The 23,124-nt window shown below is 49.5% G+C and overlaps 1 protein-coding gene across 1 annotated transcript in view; it reads right to left on the reverse strand.

Moving 5' to 3' along the window:
* Positions 1–236: 236 nt before the first annotated feature.
* Positions 237–23,124, reverse strand: part of LOC142245947 (uncharacterized) — a 414,818-nt gene continuing 391,930 nt past the window's right edge. The window contains exon 13 of the mRNA XM_075318950.1: positions 237–1,429. Coding sequence (XP_075175065.1) covers positions 1,306–1,429 — 124 coding nt within the window. The 3' untranslated portion in view covers positions 237–1,305. The remainder of the gene's footprint in view (positions 1,430–23,124) is intronic.

A 23,124-nucleotide genomic window follows, 5' to 3' on the forward strand; every position in this document is an offset into this window, starting at 1 on the left:
ATAAGGCTTTATTATTAAATAAATAAATAAAGCTCTTGTTATCACTTCACAACGCGTTTCAGCAAGATCCCCTTGCTTTCCTCAGGTGTCTTGCTGAAACGCGTTGTGAAGTGATAACAAGAGCTTTATTTATTTATTTAATAATAAAGCCTTATCTTCAAAAGAACCTCCAGATTCAAATCCATTATTAGCGCTCAAAGACCGGATTTTCATCACTATTATCTACATTGTCCACTCCCGAAAGGGATTCCGGCAAAGAGCTGCTGAGGATCACAGAATCTATCAGTTCACCCTGATCAATCCAGCGGGAGGACGGAGAGCCGACCTGAAGCTTCAGGATCAAAGGAGTCGGTGAACCAGGAGCTATCAGCGGTAAACCTCCGGCTCCATCCAGCCAAAAAGGATCGGATAACATCAGTTACTACAGCCCCTTAATTCTAGAGGAATTACACGCTCATCACCGGGGTTGTGCGAGGGCGCACAACAAAACCAGGTGAGCAGCTTCCAACTACAAATCTATGTGTGTTCTACGTGTGCTATCCGTGATAGCACACGTAGAATCGGTAATTATTATACTCACCTGGTCCTTCCTGATGTCCGCGCTGCTGTCTGTGGTGCTGATCCTCGGTCTCCAGCCCTCCCGTCTCCCCGCTGCTGCTGCTGCCAGGCAGTGAAGTGAATATTCAATGAGAATAATGAGCGTCGGTCGGCAGCAAGAGGCAGCAGCGGCAGAGACAGGAGGGCTGGAGAAGGTGAGTTAATGTTTTTTTTTTTTTCACTGACATGTGTGTTTTCTCCGGCGCGTGTCACACGGGACCGCATCCACACTACACCCGTGTGGTACGGGTGCGGGCCGTGTGACACCCGTGCTGCGGGAGAAATCACTGACATGTCAGCACTTTGGAAAACGCACACACGTACAAACGCACACGGACACACGTTCCGTGTGGTTTTACGTGTGTGTGCCTGCTACAATAGCATAGCATTGGTTAACGTGTCTCCGTGCCGCCGGTACGTGTAAAAAATGACAAACACGTGCCGGCAGCACGGATGTGTGTCGCAGGCCTTAGGGCGTGTTTTTTTGTGGGGTGAGCTTATGTGTTTATTGGTATCATTTTCGGATGTATATGACATGTTAATCACTTTTTATTCCAGTCTTTGTTGGATGAGTTAATCTAAAATAAAATAAAAGTCTGCTTTTATGGATTAAATGGCTCAGGTAATTACAGACATGATACCAATTATGTGTCCCTTTGACCTACATTCTATTTAAAATATAGGGACAAAAAGTTTGTATTTGGCTTTTTAGTATTTTTTTCGACTTCGATGAAGTGAAGCAGTGGAACACGTTAGTCTTTCTCTCTGGATCTTGTCAGCAATCCCCAACTTGAAAGCATCACAAGATGTGGCATGATAAGGAGACGGCATCCTAAAATAAGCAAAAACATATACAGTTGTAAGATGGTGAAAGGATGGGTACTGTTAGAATACAGGACCAACCAACACTTTCTAACATCATGTATACTTGAACTATAAACTTCTGATGAAGTAACTGACAGAGGCAGAACAATCGTTGTTGCAGGGGTTGCAACCGCAACTGGACTCGGGGTACAGAGGGCCCAATGACTCCAGCACCTACTTCAGCTGGAAGTGCATATGAGGACGTGCATCCAGCTGAAATGCACTGCAGCCCCTGTCGGGTTCCTGCACTGCAAACTGCAGAGGTGAGGGGGGTCACAGGAGGCAGCAACCAATGCTGAGGCTTACACTGGTGTCGGCTGCTTAAGAAAATGCATATTCACTGCTCTCCATGCTCAACTCAATGCACTGTAGTTGGTGCTGAGAGGTGGGCAGGATTAAGGCTGTGGGGAGCTGTGTTTAATAGCAGCACACGTGATCACCCAGCTGATGACTTCCTGCAGCTGTTAGACGATCATGTGCTGGTATTAAAGAGAATGATTATTCACTGCTCTCCATGCTCATAATACTGGGCATGGGGAACAGCGAATATGCCGGCAGCTGATGCAGGTGAAAGTGGGCACGTATAGCAGTAATGTCATGTGCCGCTCCACTTACACGCTGAAGTCAGTTGCTAGCATCAGAGGAGGACACCGGGAGAACGGAGGAAAGTTGAGTATAATCGGTATTTTTTTTCCTGTGTGACGTGTGATGGGGCCATATAATACCAGAATTGGGCCATATAAAACCAGTATGGGGACCTGTAATAGCAGAATAGGGCCCTGTATAGTAGGATGGGGTCCTATAATACCAGGATGGGGGGAATGTAATACCAGGGTCGGGGCCATGTAATACTAGGATGGGAGCCATGTAATACTGTAATACTAGGATGGGGACCATGTAATACCAGGATTGTGGGCTATCCAATACCAGGATAGGGGGGACATGTAATTCCAAGATTGGGGCCATGCAATACCAGGAAGTAGGCCATGTAATACCAGGATGGAAGGCCATGTAATACCAGCATTGGAGGCCATGTAATACCAGGATGGGGGCCATGTAATACCAGGATGGGGGGGCATGTAATACTAGGATGGGGGCCATGTAATAAAGGATGGGAGGCCATGTAATACCAAGATGGGGGCCATGTAATACGAGGATGGGGGCCATATAATACCAGGATAGGGTCATATACCAGGATGAGGATGTAGCACCCCTGAGGTCTCAGGTGCCACAAATAAATGTGACCTGTGGAAACCCAAACCCAGGAATATCCATGCCAGTCAACACACCAGCACCCTCAGGCCACATACATAACCCCAATTCCAAACTGGGAGACTGCCTAGCAACAGGTAAAATCAATGGGCACTTATTGGCTAATTGCCACCCAATCTGTAGGGAGAGACCCAGCAACGGGAGGAGCCAGTGGTCAGTTGGGAAGTTGGCGGGAGGAAGTGAAGAGGAGAAGTGAAGGAGTGAGGAGAGTTGGAAGTGGAGTGAGGAAAGTGAGGAGTGAGAGAGTGAGAGGAGTGAAGTAAAGAAGAAAAGGTGTAAAGACCTAAAGTAAGAACGGGACACTGTAAAGGAGAAAAGGACGGTGGAGTAAGGAACTGGGACTCCAGGAACCGTGGGTTACCTGTGGAAGTATAATACTCCAGGAACCGCGGGGCACCTGTGGAAGTACGGAACCAAGGCTCACAGAACCCAGCACAAGGCGGGGTGCAGACCCTAGGACAGCGGGATACTTTATGGTCAACTGTTAAATCTGTCAGTTGAGGGGATCTCCAGGGTCCCTCACCAACCAAAGAGTCTGAGGCATCAGCAGCAAAGAGGGAACCTGGGACAAGGGACAGAAGTCCATCCATTAAATAGTCTAGGCTGCCTGCAATAGGACCAAGACTGAACCGGAGGGGATCCCCAGAAGCTCTAAGCCACGGGAGCCAAATACCAACAAGTGTGCATGGAGGACAGCTACCTCAGGTAACATCTGGCACAGAGAACAAGGGCAGCAGGAACACCTGAAACCGGCACCAGCGGGTCCAGGTACCAAGCCAAAGTAAAAAGGCAAGTTGAAAGTGCAATACCGGTGTGGACTGTTTCCTTCTCACCTCCGTACAGATACACTGACTGTTCCCTACTATAGCCCCCTCATCATCCACTGCTGGGGCCTAGCTCTGCTTGCGGAGGGTCCAAAACACCTAAGCTGCATAACTCCACCAGCCCCAGCAGGACCCTGCAGCGGCAGCTTCAATAACCTGGCTGCACACCGCAAGTGGTGTAGTCAAAACTTTTATTTTCTTTTCTTTTATTTTTCCAATTTTTCACCCCATTTTATCGGAACGACCACAAGGGTCACGGAATCGGGCATCGACTGCGACCATGACTGTTCCCCCCTGCACACCACACACAAATGCATGTGTAGCATGGTGTGTTTTGACTATTCTTGTGGCCATTCATGTGTGTGTGTGTGTGCGCGTGCGTGCATGTATGTGTGTGATCCGTGCACCATCCATATAACACATACCTGAAAGAAAAGCATTCAAGAAATTAATGATTTTTATGTTTTATAGATATGCAAAGATGATAGATAGATAGAGATTGTATAGCTTTCTAACAACCAAAAAAAAATAAATAAGTAAATGGAAAAACCAATGTGGGGTCCCCTCCATTTTTGATAGCCAGCAAAGGTAAAGCAGACAACTGTGAGCTGATATTATCAGGCTGGGAAGGTCCTGGACTACGGTGCACCTGCCACGGATTATTTTTAAATAAAGTATTTAACAATGGAATGTTTTAGGATGTGTTTAATTCAATAAAGTATTTTGTGTCTGTATATTTTTTTTATAACTGGATTAGTAATGGGGGTGTCTGATAGACACCTTTTTATTACTAACACCAGGGCTTGATGCCAGCCAGCTGTGTTTTTGACATTGCACAGCTGACATCGACCCCAAAAAACATTATTCCAATTGCCAAACCACCAGGGCAAATGGAAAGAGCCAAGGCAAAGCACAAGAATTGGAGCATCTTGTGATGCTCCATTTCTGGAGTAACTGTGGGTTTGTATAAGTTGGGAAGGGCTCAATAACCATGGACCTTCCTAGCCTGATAATATCAGCTCACAGCTGTCTGCTTTACCTTTGCTGGCTATCTATCTATCTATCTATCTATCTATCTATCTATCTATCTATCTATCGATCGATCTATCCTTTTTACACATCTTTAACACAAAAATCCTTAATTTCTTAAATGCATTTAATTCAGGTGCATGTGGCACATGGATGTAACAATGATGTCATCCATATTTTTCATGAAACCATAGACCTCCATTGGCTCGTCACCCATGCTGCAGGTAAAAACCGGACATGTCTCCTTGTGGTTCTCACGGACATGTAAGCAGAGCAAGTAATTTTAATGGCTGTGCATGTTTATATGTCTCTGGTAAGTGTGAAAATGGAAGCCACATGTACCGTAACCACTGAAGTGTGAAGGAGGCCAAAGGAAGACCATGTCCAGCCTGATCTGTTAAGATACTAACCATTTACTTATCAGGACTCTGTAAAGGTATATATTTGATATTTAGCACAGAATAATTATGTCGCCCAGGGTTATGGGGTACTCGGTTCTGGGCGGTGTATAACTGGGTAATGTCACTTAGTGGCCATTGCCCGGTTCCGTGCCCGGGGTACTTTTTGAAAAAGGGGTATATTTATAGGGAGATTAAATAAAACTTTATCACGTGACACCGCTTGCGGTTTGCGGCTATGTGGATGAAACCACCGCTGCACAGTTTTCACTACTGGGGCTGGTGTTAGTGGCAGCCTGAATGATAGGCCCTCCACAAGCAGGGCCAGGCCCCAGAGGATAGGTGATGTAGATGGGTGTTGAAAGAAAACAGGCCACACAAGGGGTTGGAGTGTAACTGATTCCTTTACTCATGGCAAGATTTAAACTGGTCACCCGAGGAAGACTGGTGTTGACCACAGGTCCCCATAGTCCCAGTGCCGGTGTAGTGACCTGGTGGCTTCTTTCCCCTGCACCTCTCTTTGGTTGGTGGGTCCCCGTGGCTTGGAGCATCTGGGGGTCCCCTCCTGGTAGTCTCTTAACGGCAGTCCGTATGACGGCGGCGTGAACCATGTGAGGTCGGAGTCTCTGGTCCTGTTCCCCGATTCTCCCGTTGCTACTGTGTCCCGAACTTCAAGGTCAGTGAGGTCCTTGATGGTCCCCTCACTGTGCAGATTTTATCAGGTCTGCTTGGAGCGTTTGCCTGACCTGATTGTGTACCCAGTCAGTGCTGTGGTTCCGGGAGTACTCCAACGTACTACTCCGGCAACCAACCGCCTGGGCCCTCAAGTCACTGTTTCACTCTTGTCAGTGCATCTGCTTGCTTCCTCTCGCTGTCACCGACTCCTACCGTAGTAATGTGTCAGTCGCGAACGATCCGACACAAAAATCCGGCTCCCCGCTGAGACTGACAGGAGCCGGATCACCAAAGTGAGGCACTAAAATCGCCGCTGAAACCCCACCCACCCACGTCTAAACCCCGCCCACTCTGTGATCTAATTAGAGCCTTGTAAGTGGGCGGGGTTTAGCCGCGGGTGGGCGTGGTTTCAGCGGTGTCACTATAATCTTAAATATGTGTTCACCTGGGGTGAACACATATTTAATAAGGAAAAAGAGAACAAGAGTTTTTAGAGTGCACAAGTAACAAAATTTTATTAATACACACAGGTGGGGGGAATCCAAACAGTCATTTAAAAACATGTAAAAACATTAATGGCGGTTATCCCCTACATTGGGACATAGTGCAAAAATGCATCGTCAGTACATGAAACAAATATACAGCACGTGTTAAATGGTGCGGAGGTGACACCTGGGTATTGTTTAGACAGGCCGCAAAAAAATGGCGCTTTGTCAGGTCATATTACAAAAAGGTTCCCTATTTAACACCAGACCTCGGGACGTGTCAGTACATGGCATAACATGATAACACACTTATTTATACATACAAGGGTACTACATTGGATATCAATTAATGTGTTGCCACGACACTCCCAGGACATTCTGCTGAGGAAACATACTGCATTAAATAAATGCGGCCATGAATAAGTGAAGATCCCAGTCATTAACCACACACATAAAAAACACTGCAAGGTCGCCCATTACCAGTATAACCAAGTGAGGGGGAGCGAACCGCCAGTAGCTGCAGCCTCAAAGGGACCTACGTACGTTTCGATATTGAATGTCTCAAATCTTCATCAGGGAAGAGGCGTACGGTGCCGTCATTCCCCTGTCACTGGCTTTTAAATATACCGTAGTGATTGCCGCGGACCCGGAAGTCTCGCTCGCGGCAATCGCACCTGGTGCCGGACGAAATCCCGCGAGATGACGGCCATCACGTCATCTTCGCGCATGCGCGGGAGCGGGGACGCGTCACCAAGACTCCCGCGCATGCGCGCGACGTGCAGATGGCCCCAGCTACGCGAGCACGAACGGCCACAGATGCGATCGCACCAAGACAACCGGATATCGTGGCAAGTGTAAACAAATCACCCTGCAATATACAGTAACAAAATAACATGCATGGTTTTACAAAAAGATGAGACCACATCATACAAGGGAATCCAAAATTAGTTGTTCATATGATTGAGGAAACGTGATGAATTCCAAACGGCAGGCATGTGATCATTTTCTAAGTCCTATTGAAAAAGGACATGCATAAATCAATAGATGAGCCAGAACAATGGGGAGAGATGCACACAATAGAGGCAGATTAAAAACAGTTAAAAACATAAATAAAAAGGACAAAGGATACAGGTGAGAGAGCAAATGGCAAAATCAGAATGAACAATAGGTATGATCCCGAAATGGGACATGAAATATAAATATATATATATAATATGTATGATCCATTATGTACATAACGGTGACCACAAGAGTAGCAACAGCGGAAATTCAAGAAGTCAAACGCTTAACTAGGGGGCGGATTATGTAGGATCAAGGATACATCAGCACTACAGGAAAGGGGCATAGCTTACTGATTCGTTTAGGCCCTTAGGGGTCAGTGTGTCCAGGGTCACTATCCATTTGGTCTCACACTGCGCCAGGCGTTTCTTGAGATCACCACCTCTGATCCCCCCCACTACCACATCAATCCCCCTTATCTTCAATTTTGAGGGGTCGCAGGAGTGGTGTGATCTGAAGTGCCTGGGCAGTGTTTTAAGTGTTGTAGGGTCCACCTCCGTTTTGGCCGCAGCAATGTCTCTCACATGCTCCCTGACCCTAATGCGGAGCTCCCTAGAGGTGAGTCCCACATAGGTCAGGGGGCATGTACAAGTTGCAAAATACACCACATGTGTGGTTGCACACGTGATGTAATGTTTGATGTTATAAATTTTTTGTCCATCAGATGAACAAAACGTCTGACTACGAAGGACATTGCAACATGCCACACAGTGGCCGCAGGGAAAACAACCCTGTAAAGGACCATGAGAACCAAAGTGATTGACACGAGGTGGAACATAGTGGCTCTGGACCAACATGTCCCTCAAATTCCTAGCTCTCCTAGATGTCATAAGGGGATTCTGGGTGAGCACACTAGCCAAGATAGGGTCGGTCATTAAAACCGGCCAGTGTTTTTTTAAAATCCGGCGTATAGTCTCCCATTCCTGACTGTGTGTTCCAATGAACCGCACCGCGGTGTCACGTTCTGCCGGTTTCTTCGGGGCACCAGTGAGTAATTGCAATCGGGGGGTTGTTTTGGCCCGATTATAACCCGCCCTGATGCTCCTACCACTGTACCCCCTCTCGCGGAAACGATCCCTAAGATCAGCCGACTGGGCCTCAAAGCTATCATTGGAAGAGCAAATTCGCCTCATCCTCAGATATTGCCCGGTGGGAATGGCACGAATTGTAGATGGATTGTGATCAGATGTAGCATGTAGCAGAGCATTGACGGAAGTCGTCTTCCGAAAGATGTCCGTCTGGATCACTCCCCTCTGATCCACCTTAATCAAGATGTCAAGGAAGTCTATCCATTGTCTACTACTTTTATACGTGAGCTTAATATTGAGGTAATTGATGTTTAACTGTCTCATGAATGAATCAAGCTGCTCGGCTGTGCCCTGCCACACAAATAATACATCATCTATGTATCTAAGCCAACACTGCACATGGGCGCTAAGCCCGGGGCCCTCGTCCGCAAAAATCTGCCTCTCCCAGTAGCCCAGGAAGAGACCTGCGTACGAAGGCGCACAGGCCGCGCCCATAGCAGTGCCGCGCTGCTGTAAATAATAGATGTCTTTAAAGACGAAGAAGTTGTGTGACAGCACAAACTCCAGCAGCTCGATAATCAGCTCACTCAATTCTCCATTCCGACCTGACATCTCGAGAAAGAAGCGGACAGCCCGTATTCCATCCGTATGAGAGATGCAGGTGTATAAGCTCTCAACGTCGGCTGTGACAAGGATCATATCCTCTTCCAGAGAGATGCCGTCAATGCGCCTAAGGACGTCCGTGGTGTCCCGGACATAAGAGGGTAGCGTTTCAACCAAGGTTTTTAAATGATAGTCTATAAACCGACAGATGGGATCACATAAACCCTCTATGCCCGACACAATCGGACGACCAGGCGGATTGACGGCATCTTTATGGACTTTAGGCAGTATATAAAATGTAGGGACTCTGGGATATTTTTTACACAGTCCGTCAAACATTTTCTTGTTGATCAGGCCGGTATCCAGAGCCCTACGAAGTATGCCGGTAAGTTCAGTGGAAAAGACAGTCAAAGGATTGGAGGGTAATTTCCTATAAGTGCTTTTATCCCGAAGTTGTCTAAGAACTTCCTGTTCATACTTAGCGCAAGACATCACCACAATGTTACCCCCTTTGTCAGCAGGTTTTATCACAATATCATGGAAACCCTGCAACTCAATCAGGGCCTTCCTTTGGGAGTGAGTCAGATTGTCCTTTTTCCGACTAGTCCGAATATTTTTGAGATCCTCACTCACCATCTTAGTGAAGATCTCAATTGCAGGGCTAATAGCCAAAGGGGGAAACTTAGTTGACTTTGGTAGGAGAGATTCTGGGAACATACCTGTTGCTGGGATCTCCTGTTCCTGGAGTAAGTCCTCAAGATTACGTATGGCCTCACGTTCCACCACACTGTCGGACCCGTCATTCCGCTTATAAAAAAGTTTTTTGAGAATTAGTTTTCGTGAGAACAGGTTTAGGTCCCTCAAAGTTGAGAACAAGTGGAAAGTATTAGAAGGAGAAAAAGACAGACCACGTGAGAGGACCTCCACCTGAGCCCCAGTGAGTACCCGTTGAGATAAATTAAGTACCTGGAGTTTATTCCCCTGACGTTTGTTCTTATTGTATGTCACTGGTGGTCGGGTTCGCTGTTTAACACGTGCCCCGACAGTATCTCCAGGGTCCATGGAGCTCACTGAGGCCCCGGAAGAGGAACCACCTGCTGAGGTCACAGATACTAATGACGAGGATCTTGAACGGGGGTTCTTGTTAGTAGTATCCCCAGTACGTCCTCTAATAGTGTTATTTCTCCATCTATATGCCCTCCGTAGGGTATAATCCTGGATATCCCTATTCAATTTCTTCAATTTGAAGGTCCTAATTTCCTGCTCCCATTTCTCCAACTCCTTATCAATCTCGGCGTAAAAACGGGTAACGACAGTTGGTGTACACGCCTCTGTTAAGTTTTTCTCCAGTGTCTCTAATTCCGCTTCAATTGAGGCCAATGAAGCGGAATTATGATCCCACAACAGACCCAGGAAGCCCCGAGAACATGTTTGTGCAAGTTCTTCCCATTTTGTTTTAAAAGTTTCATCTTCCAAAGGGAAGGAAGGGAAAACCTGCACCCGGAGACCCCTGGGTACTAAATCTTTCTCCAAGTACTTTCCCAGAAAAGCTTTGTTCCACCAAAGTCTGGTGCGTTTTTTGAGTAGTTCTTTATATTTGGTCATGATCGCCTCATCAGACTGATTGCCATTGCTCACATCACCTGTGACCCCACCGGTCTTAAGGACGTCGTCCAACTGTGACTGCCAGGTGCTATCCCTGGCCCGAAAGGTCATGGCGGCTGGAGATAGATCTGTGGTGAACAGAACAAATATAGTTAGGAGAAGAATGCTCCAAAATACCATCATAACAGTAAGGTTGAGCCCAGATTCTTCTGGGACACAACCCAATTAGCACAAACTCATAAACTTATTAGAAAAAGAGAACAAGAGTTTTTAGAGTGCACAAGTAACAAAATTTTATTAATACACACAGGTGGGGGGAATCCAAACAGTCATTTAAAAACATGTAAAAACATTAATGGCGGTTATCCCCTACATTGGGACATAGTGCAAAAATGCATCGTCAGTACATGAAACAAATATACAGCACGTGTTAAATGGTGCGGAGGTGACACCTGGGTATTGTTTAGACAGGCCGCAAAAAAATGGCGCTTTGTCAGGTCATATTACAAAAAGGTTCCCTATTTAACACCAGACCTCGGGACGTGTCAGTACATGGCATAACATGATAACACACTTATTTATACATACAAGGGTACTACATTGGATATCAATTAATGTGTTGCCACGACACTCCCAGGACATTCTGCTGAGGAAACATACTGCATTAAATAAATGCGGCCATGAATAAGTGAAGATCCCAGTCATTAACCACACACATAAAAAACACTGCAAGGTCGCCCATTACCAGTATAACCAAGTGAGGGGGAGCGAACCGCCAGTAGCTGCAGCCTCAAAGGGACCTACGTACGTACGTAGGTCCCTTTGAGGCTGCAGCTACTGGCGGTTCGCTCCCCCTCACTTGGTTATACTGGTAATGGGCGACCTTGCAGTGTTTTTTATGTGTGTGGTTAATGACTGGGATCTTCACTTATTCATGGCCGCATTTATTTAATGCAGTATGTTTCCTCAGCAGAATGTCCTGGGAGTGTCGTGGCAACACATTAATTGATATCCAATGTAGTACCCTTGTATGTATAAATAAGTGTGTTATCATGTTATGCCATGTACTGACACGTCCCGAGGTCTGGTGTTAAATAGGGAACCTTTTTGTAATATGACCTGACAAAGCGCCATTTTTTTGCGGCCTGTCTAAACAATACCCAGGTGTCACCTCCGCACCATTTAACACGTGCTGTATATTTGTTTCATGTACTGACGATGCATTTTTGCACTATGTCCCAATGTAGGGGATAACCGCCATTAATGTTTTTACATGTTTTTAAATGACTGTTTGGATTCCCCCCACCTGTGTGTATTAATAAAATTTTGTTACTTGTGCACTCTAAAAACTCTTGTTCTCTTTTTCTAATAAGTTTATGAGTTTGTGCTAATTGGGTTGTGTCCCAGAAGAATCTGGGCTCAACCTTACTGTTATGATGGTATTTTGGAGCATTCTTCTCCTAACTATATTTGTTCTGTTCACCACAGATCTATCTCCAGCCGCCATGACCTTTCGGGCCAGGGATAGCACCTGGCAGTCACAGTTGGACGACGTCCTTAAGACCGGTGGGGTCACAGGTGATGTGAGCAATGGCAATCAGTCTGATGAGGCGATCATGACCAAATATAAAGAACTACTCAAAAAACGCACCAGACTTTGGTGGAACAAAGCTTTTCTGGGAAAGTACTTGGAGAAAGATTTAGTACCCAGGGGTCTCCGGGTGCAGGTTTTCCCTTCCTTCCCTTTGGAAGATGAAACTTTTAAAACAAAATGGGAAGAACTTGCACAAACATGTTCTCGGGGCTTCCTGGGTCTGTTGTGGGATCATAATTCCGCTTCATTGGCCTCAATTGAAGCGGAATTAGAGACACTGGAGAAAAACTTAACAGAGGCGTGTACACCAACTGTCGTTACCCGTTTTTACGCCGAGATTGATAAGGAGTTGGAGAAATGGGAGCAGGAAATTAGGACCTTCAAATTGAAGAAATTGAATAGGGATATCCAGGATTATACCCTACGGAGGGCATATAGATGGAGAAATAACACTATTAGAGGACGTACTGGGGATACTACTAACAAGAACCCCCGTTCAAGATCCTCGTCATTAGTATCTGTGACCTCAGCAGGTGGTTCCTCTTCCGGGGCCTCAGTGAGCTCCATGGACCCTGGAGATACTGTCGGGGCACGTGTTAAACAGCGAACCCGACCACCAGTGACATACAATAAGAACAAACGTCAGGGGAATAAACTCCAGGTACTTAATTTATCTCAACGGGTACTCACTGGGGCTCAGGTGGAGGTCCTCTCACGTGGTCTGTCTTTTTCTCCTTCTAATACTTTCCACTTGTTCTCAACTTTGAGGGACCTAAACCTGTTCTCACGAAAACTAATTCTCAAAAAACTTTTTTATAAGCGGAATGACGGGTCCGACAGTGTGGTGGAACGTGAGGCCATACGTAATCTTGAGGACTTACTCCAGGAACAGGAGATCCCAGCAACAGGTATGTTCCCAGAATCTCTCCTACCAAAGTCAACTAAGTTTCCCCCTTTGGCTATTAGCCCTGCAATTGAGATCTTCACTAAGATGGTGAGTGAGGATCTCAAAAATATTCGGACTAGTCGGAAAAAGGACAATCTGACTCACTCCCAAAGGAAGGCCCTGATTGAGTTGCAGGGTTTCCATGATATTGTGATAAAACCTGCTGACAAAGGGGGTAACATTGTGGTGATGTCTTGCGCTAAGTATGAACAGGAAGTTCTTAGACAACTTCGGGATAAAAGCACTTATAGGAAATTACCCTCCAATCCTTTGACTGTCTTTTCCACTGAACTTACCGGCATACTTCGTAGGGCTCTGGATACCGGCCTGATCAACAAGAAAATGTTTGACGGACTGTGTAAAAAATATCCCAGAGTCCCTACATTTTATATACTGCCTAAAGTCCATAAAGATGCCGTCAATCCGCCTGGTCGTCCGATTGTGTCGGGCATAGAGGGTTTATGTGATCCCATCTGTCGGTTTATAGACTATCATTTAAAAACCTTGGTTGAAACGCTACCCTCTTATGTCCGGGACACCACGGACGTCCTTAGGCGCATTGACGGCATCTCTCTGGAAGAGGATATGATCCTTGTCACAGCCGACGTTGAGAGCTTATACACCTGCATCTCTCATACGGATGGAATACGGGCTGTCCGCTTCTTTCTCGAGATGTCAGGTCGGAATGGAGAATTGAGTGAGCTGATTATCGAGCTGCTGGAGTTTGTGCTGTCACACAACTTCTTCGTCTTTAAAGACATCTATTATTTACAGCAGCGCGGCACTGCTATGGGCGCGGCCTGTGCGCCTTCGTACGCAGGTCTCTTCCTGGGCTACTGGGAGAGGCAGATTTTTGCGGACGAGGGCCCCGGGCTTAGCGCCCATGTGCAGTGTTGGCTTAGATACATAGATGATGTATTATTTGTGTGGCAGGGCACAGCCGAGCAGCTTGATTCATTTATGAGACAGTTAAACATCAATGACCTCAATATTAAGCTCACGTATAAAAGTAGTAGACAATGGATAGACTTCCTTGACATCTTGATTAAGGTGGATCAGAGGGGAGTGATCCAGACGGACATCTTTCGGAAGACGACTTCCGTCAATGCTCTGCTACATGCTACATCTGATCACAATCCATCTACAATTCGTGCCATTCCCACCGGGCAATATCTGAGGATGAGGCGAATTTGCTCTTCCAATGATAGCTTTGAGGCCCAGTCGGCTGATCTTAGGGATCGTTTCCGCGAGAGGGGGTACAGTGGTAGGAGCATCAGGGCGGGTTATAATCGGGCCAAAACAACCCCCCGATTGCAATTACTCACTGGTGCCCCGAAGAAACCGGCAGAACGTGACACCGCGGTGCGGTTCATTGGAACACACAGTCAGGAATGGGAGACTATACGCCGGATTTTAAAAAAACACTGGCCGGTTTTAATGACCGACCCTATCTTGGCTAGTGTGCTCACCCAGAATCCCCTTATGACATCTAGGAGAGCTAGGAATTTGAGGGACATGTTGGTCCAGAGCCACTATGTTCCACCTCGTGTCAATCACTTTGGTTCTCATGGTCCTTTACAGGGTTGTTTTCCCTGCGGCCACTGTGTGGCATGTTGCAATGTCCTTCGTAGTCAGACGTTTTGTTCATCTGATGGACAAAAAATTTATAACATCAAACATTACATCACGTGTGCAACCACACATGTGGTGTATTTTGCAACTTGTACATGCCCCCTGACCTATGTGGGACTCACCTCTAGGGAGCTCCGCATTAGGGTCAGGGAGCATGTGAGAGACATTGCTGCGGCCAAAACGGAGGTGGACCCTACAACACTTAAAACACTGCCCAGGCACTTCAGATCACACCACTCCTGCGACCCCTCAAAATTGAAGATAAGGGGGATTGATGTGGTAGTGGGGGGGATCAGAGGTGGTGATCTCAAGAAACGCCTGGCGCAGTGTGAGACCAAATGGATAGTGACCCTGGACACACTGACCCCTAAGGGCCTAAACGAATCAGTAAGCTATGCCCCTTTCCTGTAGTGCTGATGTATCCTTGATCCTACATAATCCGCCCCCTAGTTAAGCGTTTGACTTCTTGAATTTCCGCTGTTGCTACTCTTGTGGTCACCGTTATGTACATAATGGATCATACATATTATATATATATATTTATATTTCATGTCCCATTTCGGGATCATACCTATTGTTCATTCTGATTTTGCCATTTGCTCTCTCACCTGTATCCTTTGTCCTTTTTATTTATGTTTTTAACTGTTTTTAATCTGCCTCTATTGTGTGCATCTCTCCCCATTGTTCTGGCTCATCTATTGATTTATGCATGTCCTTTTTCAATAGGACTTAGAAAATGATCACATGCCTGCCGTTTGGAATTCATCACGTTTCCTCAATCATATGAACAACTAATTTTGGATTCCCTTGTTTGATGTGGTCTCATCTTTTTGTAAAACCATGCATGTTATTTTGTTACTGTATATTGCAGGGTGATTTGTTTACACTTGCCACGATATCCGGTTGTCTTGGTGCGATCGCATCTGTGGCCGTTCGTGCTCGCGTAGCTGGGGCCATCTGCACGTCGCGCGCATGCGCGGGAGTCTTGGTGACGCGTCCCCGCTCCCGCGCATGCGCGAAGATGACGTGATGGCCGTCATCTCGCGGGATTTCGTCCGGCACCAGGTGCGATTGCCGCGAGCGAGACTTCCGGGTCCGCGGCAATCACTACGGTATATTTAAAAGCCAGTGACAGGGGAATGACGGCACCGTACGCCTCTTCCCTGATGAAGATTTGAGACATTCAATATCGAAACGTACGTAGGTCCCTTTGAGGCTGCAGCTACTGGCGGTTCGCTCCCCCTCACTTGGTTATACTGGTAATGGGCGACCTTGCAGTGTTTTTTATGTGTGTGGTTAATGACTGGGATCTTCACTTATTCATGGCCGCATTTATTTAATGCAGTATGTTTCCTCAGCAGAATGTCCTGGGAGTGTCGTGGCAACACATTAATTGATATCCAATGTAGTACCCTTGTATGTATAAATAAGTGTGTTATCATGTTATGCCATGTACTGACACGTCCCGAGGTCTGGTGTTAAATAGGGAACCTTTTTGTAATATGACCTGACAAAGCGCCATTTTTTTGCGGCCTGTCTAAACAATACCCAGGTGTCACCTCCGCACCATTTAACACGTGCTGTATATTTGTTTCATGTACTGACGATGCATTTTTGCACTATGTCCCAATGTAGGGGATAACCGCCATTAATGTTTTTACATGTTTTTAAATGACTGTTTGGATTCCCCCCACCTGTGTGTATTAATAAAATTTTGTTACTTGTGCACTCTAAAAACTCTTGTTCTCTTTTTCTAATAAGTTTATGAGTTTGTGCTAATTGGGTTGTGTCCCAGAAGAATCTGGGCTCAACCTTACTGTTATGATGGTATTTTGGAGCATTCTTCTCCTAACTATATTTAATAAGGAGCCAAGAACGATCCGAATGAGCCGACTCTTTTTGGTGAGCGTAGCCATGGGAACCGGATCACCATAAAGAGCCGGACTGCCCATCACTATCCTACCGACTCCTGTCTGACTGTCCACTGTCTGCCCCTCCCACCTGGTCATCTAGTGGACTGGACTGGCTCCACCTCTAGGTGGCCATCCATTGGTCCAACCCTAGCCTGGTACCATTCCTGGAGGTAGGCCCTGCATCCTGGTGGGGATGTGTGTCGCCCTGGGCAAGCCAGGGGACACAGGTCACACACCACCACACCCTACATCCCAGGTAGAAACATCTAAGCTAACCAAAAATCCTTGTTGCCTTCCTCCTGAGGCTGATGATTCACACTGGGGGGTGGGCCAGGCGGTTGGCTCCGCCCACCAAGGAGATCACAGCTCTGGAGGCGGGAAGTACCAGGCAGTCTAGAGTTGAAGAGAGTTGAGTCAGGGAGGAGGAAGTGGAAGGAGTGGAGGAGTAGCCCAGACAGGGCTAAAGTAAAGAGCTAAGTGAAAGTAAAGGAAGAAAAGTAGTAAAGGAGGAAAGCAAGAGTGGTGACAGAACAGAAGGAGTGTGCAAAGCCTGAAGAGTCCAGCTAAGTGCAGGGCAGGTCAGCAAGGTCAGCAACGGCGGTGACTGTCTGAAGGGGGACCGTTTGGAAGTTTCTGGAAGGACCCCGTAGGCTGTGTGCCCGGTGGTCTGGAGCAGTGTTCCGAAGGACAGTCAGCACCAGGGCAGGGGCCTCTCGGACCCCGGCAAGGCTTGGAGTCGCCGTCATTTGCTGAATCCATCAGTGAAGGGGACGTAGATTCCCCAACAACCAAGTCCCAATTGAAGGCAACAGTCCAGCCAGTGTAAGAGAGACACCGCCACCGCCAAGGCACCAGTTTCTTAGGGACAGCGCCTGCAGGCAAAGAGTAGAGCTCCTCCGGTCCAGCTTGAAGCCGGGGAGCGGGTTACCGGTGGGGACCCATCGCAACCAACAAGTACACCAAGGTGCTAGGAAAAGGGACATCACCGTCACCTACCGGGAGAGCAAGTGCAGCCGTCCGTCTGGTTTACCGTAAAAACTGTGTCAACGTCTCAGGCTGAGTGAGTACCACAGTGCCGCAAGGCACAGCGCTGCCCCCGCGTCCCTGCGCCCACCAGGCCCTGCACCCCCCAAACCATCACCGGGCCCCGGGATCACCAACCCCTACCCACGGAGGGGCAACACAACACCTGGCTGCTCCGCATCACCATCCCCGGGATCCCCATATAGAGCAGCGGTGGTGCAATCACCACAACCGTGGGTGGCGTCACGGACAATAAACAATCCCCACACCCAACAAACCCCTTTCACTCACGGGCGAGGAGTGCCGCTCGAGAAACCCCCGGGATCCGGCCTACAGCTCGAGCCACCAAAGAGCAGCGACCGCCGGACCCGAGCAGAAGGGGGTGAGCGTAGTGTGCTGACACCCTCCTCCCCGCCCGCGACAACTTGGCGTCACGAACAGGATCTTACCGCTCTGCCGTCTGGTAGAGGTGCGCCTTGTTACCGCCGGAGGTATCCGGCAGAAAAATTTCAGAAGCCGCCATCTTTGGCGCGAAAAGTTCCCGCTCGAGCGTCTTCTCGAGCAGTAGAGGCGCGAAGGCCAAAACCCCGCCCCGAGAGAGGAGGGGCCGGAAAGAGCTAAGGGGGACGGAAACAAGATGTCTGCGCCCGACGGAGCCGCTGGAGGAGCGGTGGTCGCAGCCGCAGCGGCACCCGCGGATGGGAATGGACCTGCCCAGGTCCCGGCCGTACCGGCGGGAGGTGCCGCGGCCCCCACGCTCGCTCAGGTCATGCCGTTCTCCTTTCCCTATGTGCCCGGAGCTGCCTGGCTACCGCAGTATGACGGGAAACCGGATGCCCTACAGGCCTTCCGGAAAAAGCTTAACCCGTTGCTAGAGCTGTACCCCCTGACTGATAAGCAACGTGCAGCGATAGTGCTAGGCCAGTTAACCGGTGCGGCGGAGCAGGAAGCGGAGACCTGGGCCGAGGGGGACCGGCTCTCTGTAGCCACCATCTTTGAGAAGCTACAGACTGCCTTCGAGACCCGGACTGAAGCTGAGGATGCAGTTTTACCAGTGCCGGCAACAAGCTGGGGATAGCATTCGGGACTATGCTCTACGTCTGCAGACCGCCCTCCGCACGCTGAAGCGGGTGAACCCTATTAATGAGGCGGATAGCAACAAGATGTTAGTGGAGCAATTTGCGCAGGGGATGAGGTCCCCTGAGGATCGTAAACAACTCCGGCTGTGGGCCCTGGAACACCCTGATGTGGACTTTGCTGTGTTAAAGGAGCGGGCCATTAAAGCACTACAGCCCCCAGCAACCGAAGTTCTGGAACCCGCCCCGTGGCCCGTCGAGACGGCTCCCGTTGTGGCAGCCTCAGCCAAATCAACCTCTCCCACACCTGCAGCCCCGAGCAGCACAGTGGAAGAACTGGCAGCCCAGGTCCGTCGCATGGACGGAGACCTTGCCAAAATCCTGGCTGCACTACAACCTCTGACCAGACCTCAGCCTCCGGCGCAGATACAGCTTGCTGACAGTCCCGAGGATATTCCCTGGATGCAGCGGAAAAGTGCTAACAACCCGCGGAGCAGACCCCCAATCTGCTACAAGTGCCGTAAGCCGGGTCATTACTACCGACAGTGCCCGTTAAACGAGCAACCCCTGGGGCCCCGGGCCAATCCTCAGGAGTAGAACATCGTGGCCCCCCGGACTGGCGGGACCGATATATCGGGACCCGCCCTATCATCCCCGTGGCTGTGGACGGCATACCAGTGATGGCTCTCTTGGACACTGGATCACAGGTAACTACCATACCGTACACGTTGTACCAGCGGTATTGGGCCGTAGACGAACTGGCGCCCCCAGACAATAGTATAACATTGATTGCCGCTAATGGACTCCCATTGACCCAGGTGGGGTATAAACAAGTGGCTATGACAGTGGGGCAAGCCGAACTGCAACACCAGGGTATGATTGTGATCATGAATGAGCCCAGTGATCATAACCCGAAAATAGTGCTGGGAACCAATGTGATGGAGCACTGCATGGCTGATGTGTTAACCCTATTACAACAGCTAGCCGCCACAGCGGCAGGGAGCCAGCAGAGGGCTGTGCAGCGTGAGATCCGAGCCCTGATGTACCGCCAGCATGTAAGCTCAACAGGAGGGGAGATTGGTGGAGTGAGAGTGATGGATGTTGCTCCATTGACTGTGCCCCCTAGGAGTGAGATGATGATCTGGTGTAGGGCAGCAGTAGGGCCTCAGGGGCGTGACTACCCTGCGATGATGGAGCCCATGCCTTCCGAGCACTGGCCCACTGTAATGGCCGCCCGAGGGGTGGTGGATGTGAAGAAAGGGAGAGTGCCTGTGAGAGTGCTGAACTGTGGAGAGGAAGAAGTCAGGCTTCCCCGGTATGCCACCATTGCCAAGCTGCTCACCCTGGACCCTCACACTATCCATGAAGCCAGTCCATCCACACTCCCACCTACCACCGGCACTTCCCCACCCCAGGGGGAGACAAAGGAGTGGCATCAACAGCTACATGTAGGCACTGATGATACCCCTACACATCACAGGGCAGGGGTATACAGGGTGGTGCAGGAGTACGAACAGGTTTTTAGTAAGCACCCCCTAGACTTTGGGCAGATCAAGGGGGTCCAACACCACATCCCCACCGGTGAACATCCCCCTATCAAAGAGAGGTATAGACCTACTCCCCCTGCACATTACCAGTGTGCCAAGGATATGTTGAGGAATATGAAGGAGGCAGGGGTTATTCGGGACAGCTGTAGTCCCTGGGCCGCTCCGTTGGTACTGGTCAAGAAGAAGGATGGTACCATGCGGATGTGTGTGGACTACCGGAAGATCAACCAGATAACCCATAAAGACGCCTATCCATTACCTCGTATTGAAGAGTCTTTGGCTGCACTGAGAACTGCAAACTACTTCTCGACCCTTGACCTCACCAGCGGATACTGGCAAGTGGCCGTGGCCCCAGAGGACCGGGAGAAGACCGCCTTCACCACCCCGATGGGGCTTTGTGAATTCAATAGCATGCCGTTTGGGCTGTGCAATGCCCCCGGAACCTTCCAACGGCTGATGGAGTGCTGTCTGGGACATTTAAACTTCGAGACCGTCCTGCTGTACTTGGATGATGTGATTGTTTATTCCCAGACGTATGAGGCCCATCTGGAGCACCTGGCCGAGGTGTTCGCGTCCCTTGCCAAGTACGGGATGAAATTGAAGCCCTCTAAATGCCACCTGCTGAAACCCAGGGTGCAGTATCTAGGGCATGTGGTGAGTGCGGATGGTGTCGCCCCCGACCCTGAGAAGATTACTGCCATCCAGAGCTGGCCGAGACCAACTACAGTAAAGGAAGTAAGGCAGTTTCTGGGTCTGGTGGGGTACTATCGGCGCTTCATAAAGGGGTATACGAAGATGGCTGCCCCCATGCAAGACCTCCTTGAGGGACAGACCAAAGGTGGTAGACCCATTGGAGCCCCACTGTCGTGGGAGGACAAGCATGAAGAGTCCTTTTGTCAGTTGAAGGCGGCCTTGACCAGAGAAGAGGTCCTGGCGTACCCTGATTATGGGCGCCCGTTCATCCTCCACACGGACGCTAGTAACGTGGGGCTAGGAGCGGTCCTATCCCAGGTCCAGGATGGAAGGGAGAAGGTGATTGCCTATGCTAGCCGAAAACTCCGGCCGACTGAAAGGAACCCTGAGAACTATAGCTCCTTCAAGCTCGAGCTATTGGCGTTGGTGTGGGCTATCACGGAGCGGTTCCGCCACTACTTGGCGGCAGCAACATTCACCGCGTTTACGGACAACAATCCGCTGACTCACCTGAACACGGCCAAGTTGGGCGCGTTGGCGCAGCGGTGGGTAGCCCGGCTAGCCAACTATGATTTCACCATAAAGTACCGAGCCGGTCGCGTCAACATAAATGCGGATGCACTCTCCCGAATGCCCCATTTGTCAGAAGAAGGGTGCGAGGACGACGACCTCGAGGAGATTGAGTTGCCTGCGTTTCACCAGCCGCCTACTGAGAGGGTACAAGTACATCAGCAACGAGTGGATCTGGACCCACGGCCCAGTCAAGAGTGGCAGGAAGTTCAGGACCAAGCGCCGGCTGTTCGCCTTGTCAAGACTCTGGTGGAACAAGGTGCTACGGGGATAGACCCTGCCGCCCCAGCCGAAGCCCAACGCTTGTGAAAGGAACGGAAATGGCTTTACCTACACCAAGGGAGGCTGTACCGTGAGCTGATCAACCCGAAGACCCATGAGAAAATATGCCAGTTGGTCATTCCTCAAGCTGACGTCGCTACTGTCCTGCGGGCATACCATGATGGTGCTGGCCACTTCGGGTGGAAGAAGCTGGAGATGCTGTTGAGGGAGCGGTTCTATTGGAGTGGGATGCGTGAATCAGTGGAAGCCTGGTGCCGAGAGTGCGGTCCTTGTACGCTGAGGAGAAAGGACGAGACTAGCCAGAGGGCACCCTTACATCCAATAGTCACCCATCAGCCGCTGGAGTTGGTCGCCCTAGACCATGTCAAGCTCACCCCTAGCCGAAGTGGGTACACCTACGCATTGACCATTGTAGACCACTACTCAAGATTTATGGTGGTAGTCCCCGTTAAGGACCTGACTGGTCGAACTGCTGCTCGAGCGTTCCAGGCTTATTTTTGCCGACCTCATGGGTACCCCGAAAAGGTGCTGACTGACCAAGGCCCGGCCTTTGAAGCAGAGGTGTTCCACGAATTCTGCTAGTTGTACGGCTGCAAGAAAATCCGGACCACTCCGTACCACGCCCAAACCAACGGCATGTGCGAGAAGATGAACCACTTGGTCCTGGGGCTTCTCAAGACGCTACCGCTGGAAGAACGGAACCTGTGGCCGGAAAAGTTACCCGACTTGGTCGACATGTACAATAATATCCCCTCTAGCTCGACGAAGTGCACCCCAGCGCATCTGATGAGGGCTCGGCCTGGCCGCCTGCCGGTGGACCTGGAGATGGGGTTGGAGGCCCCAGAAGCACTCCCTTCGACGGCGGAGTGGGAAAGTCGGAGGAGAGCACAATACCAGCAAATCCAGGAGTATGTGGAGAAAAACCTCAGTCGAAGTCGAGAACAGCAGGAGCACCGGTTCAATCAGAAGGCGTCCGCGGGTCCTTTCCAGCCAGGAGATGTAGTGTTGAAACGGAAGAGGAAGGCCCACAAGCTGGATGATCAGTGGGAGCAAGTCCCTTACGTCATACAACCCACAGAATGGGAAGATGGGAAGGCCTACCAGATCAGTCGTGACCAAGGGGGCACCCTGGCCACAGTTTCCCGGGACCATCTAAAAAGGTGCCCCCCAGCGTTGAAGGCAGAGGCTGAAGTACCGGTTCCTCCACCAGCGGAGAAGGCAGCAGAGGTAATCCACACGGTAATGGGTGACTTCCCAGCAAACTGGCCTACACAGAACGGCGCGGTGATTCTTCCAGTGATACTGTTCCCACAACCCGTGGATGAAGAAGTAGTGGAAGCGGTTAACCGTGAGCCAGAACCAGTGCCAGTGCCCAGGGATGAACCTGTACCCAGCTCCCCTACGCCCCC

This window comes from Anomaloglossus baeobatrachus, chromosome 7, assembly GCF_048569485.1.
Source record: "Anomaloglossus baeobatrachus isolate aAnoBae1 chromosome 7, aAnoBae1.hap1, whole genome shotgun sequence".
NCBI classification, from domain to species: domain Eukaryota; kingdom Metazoa; phylum Chordata; class Amphibia; order Anura; family Aromobatidae; genus Anomaloglossus; species Anomaloglossus baeobatrachus.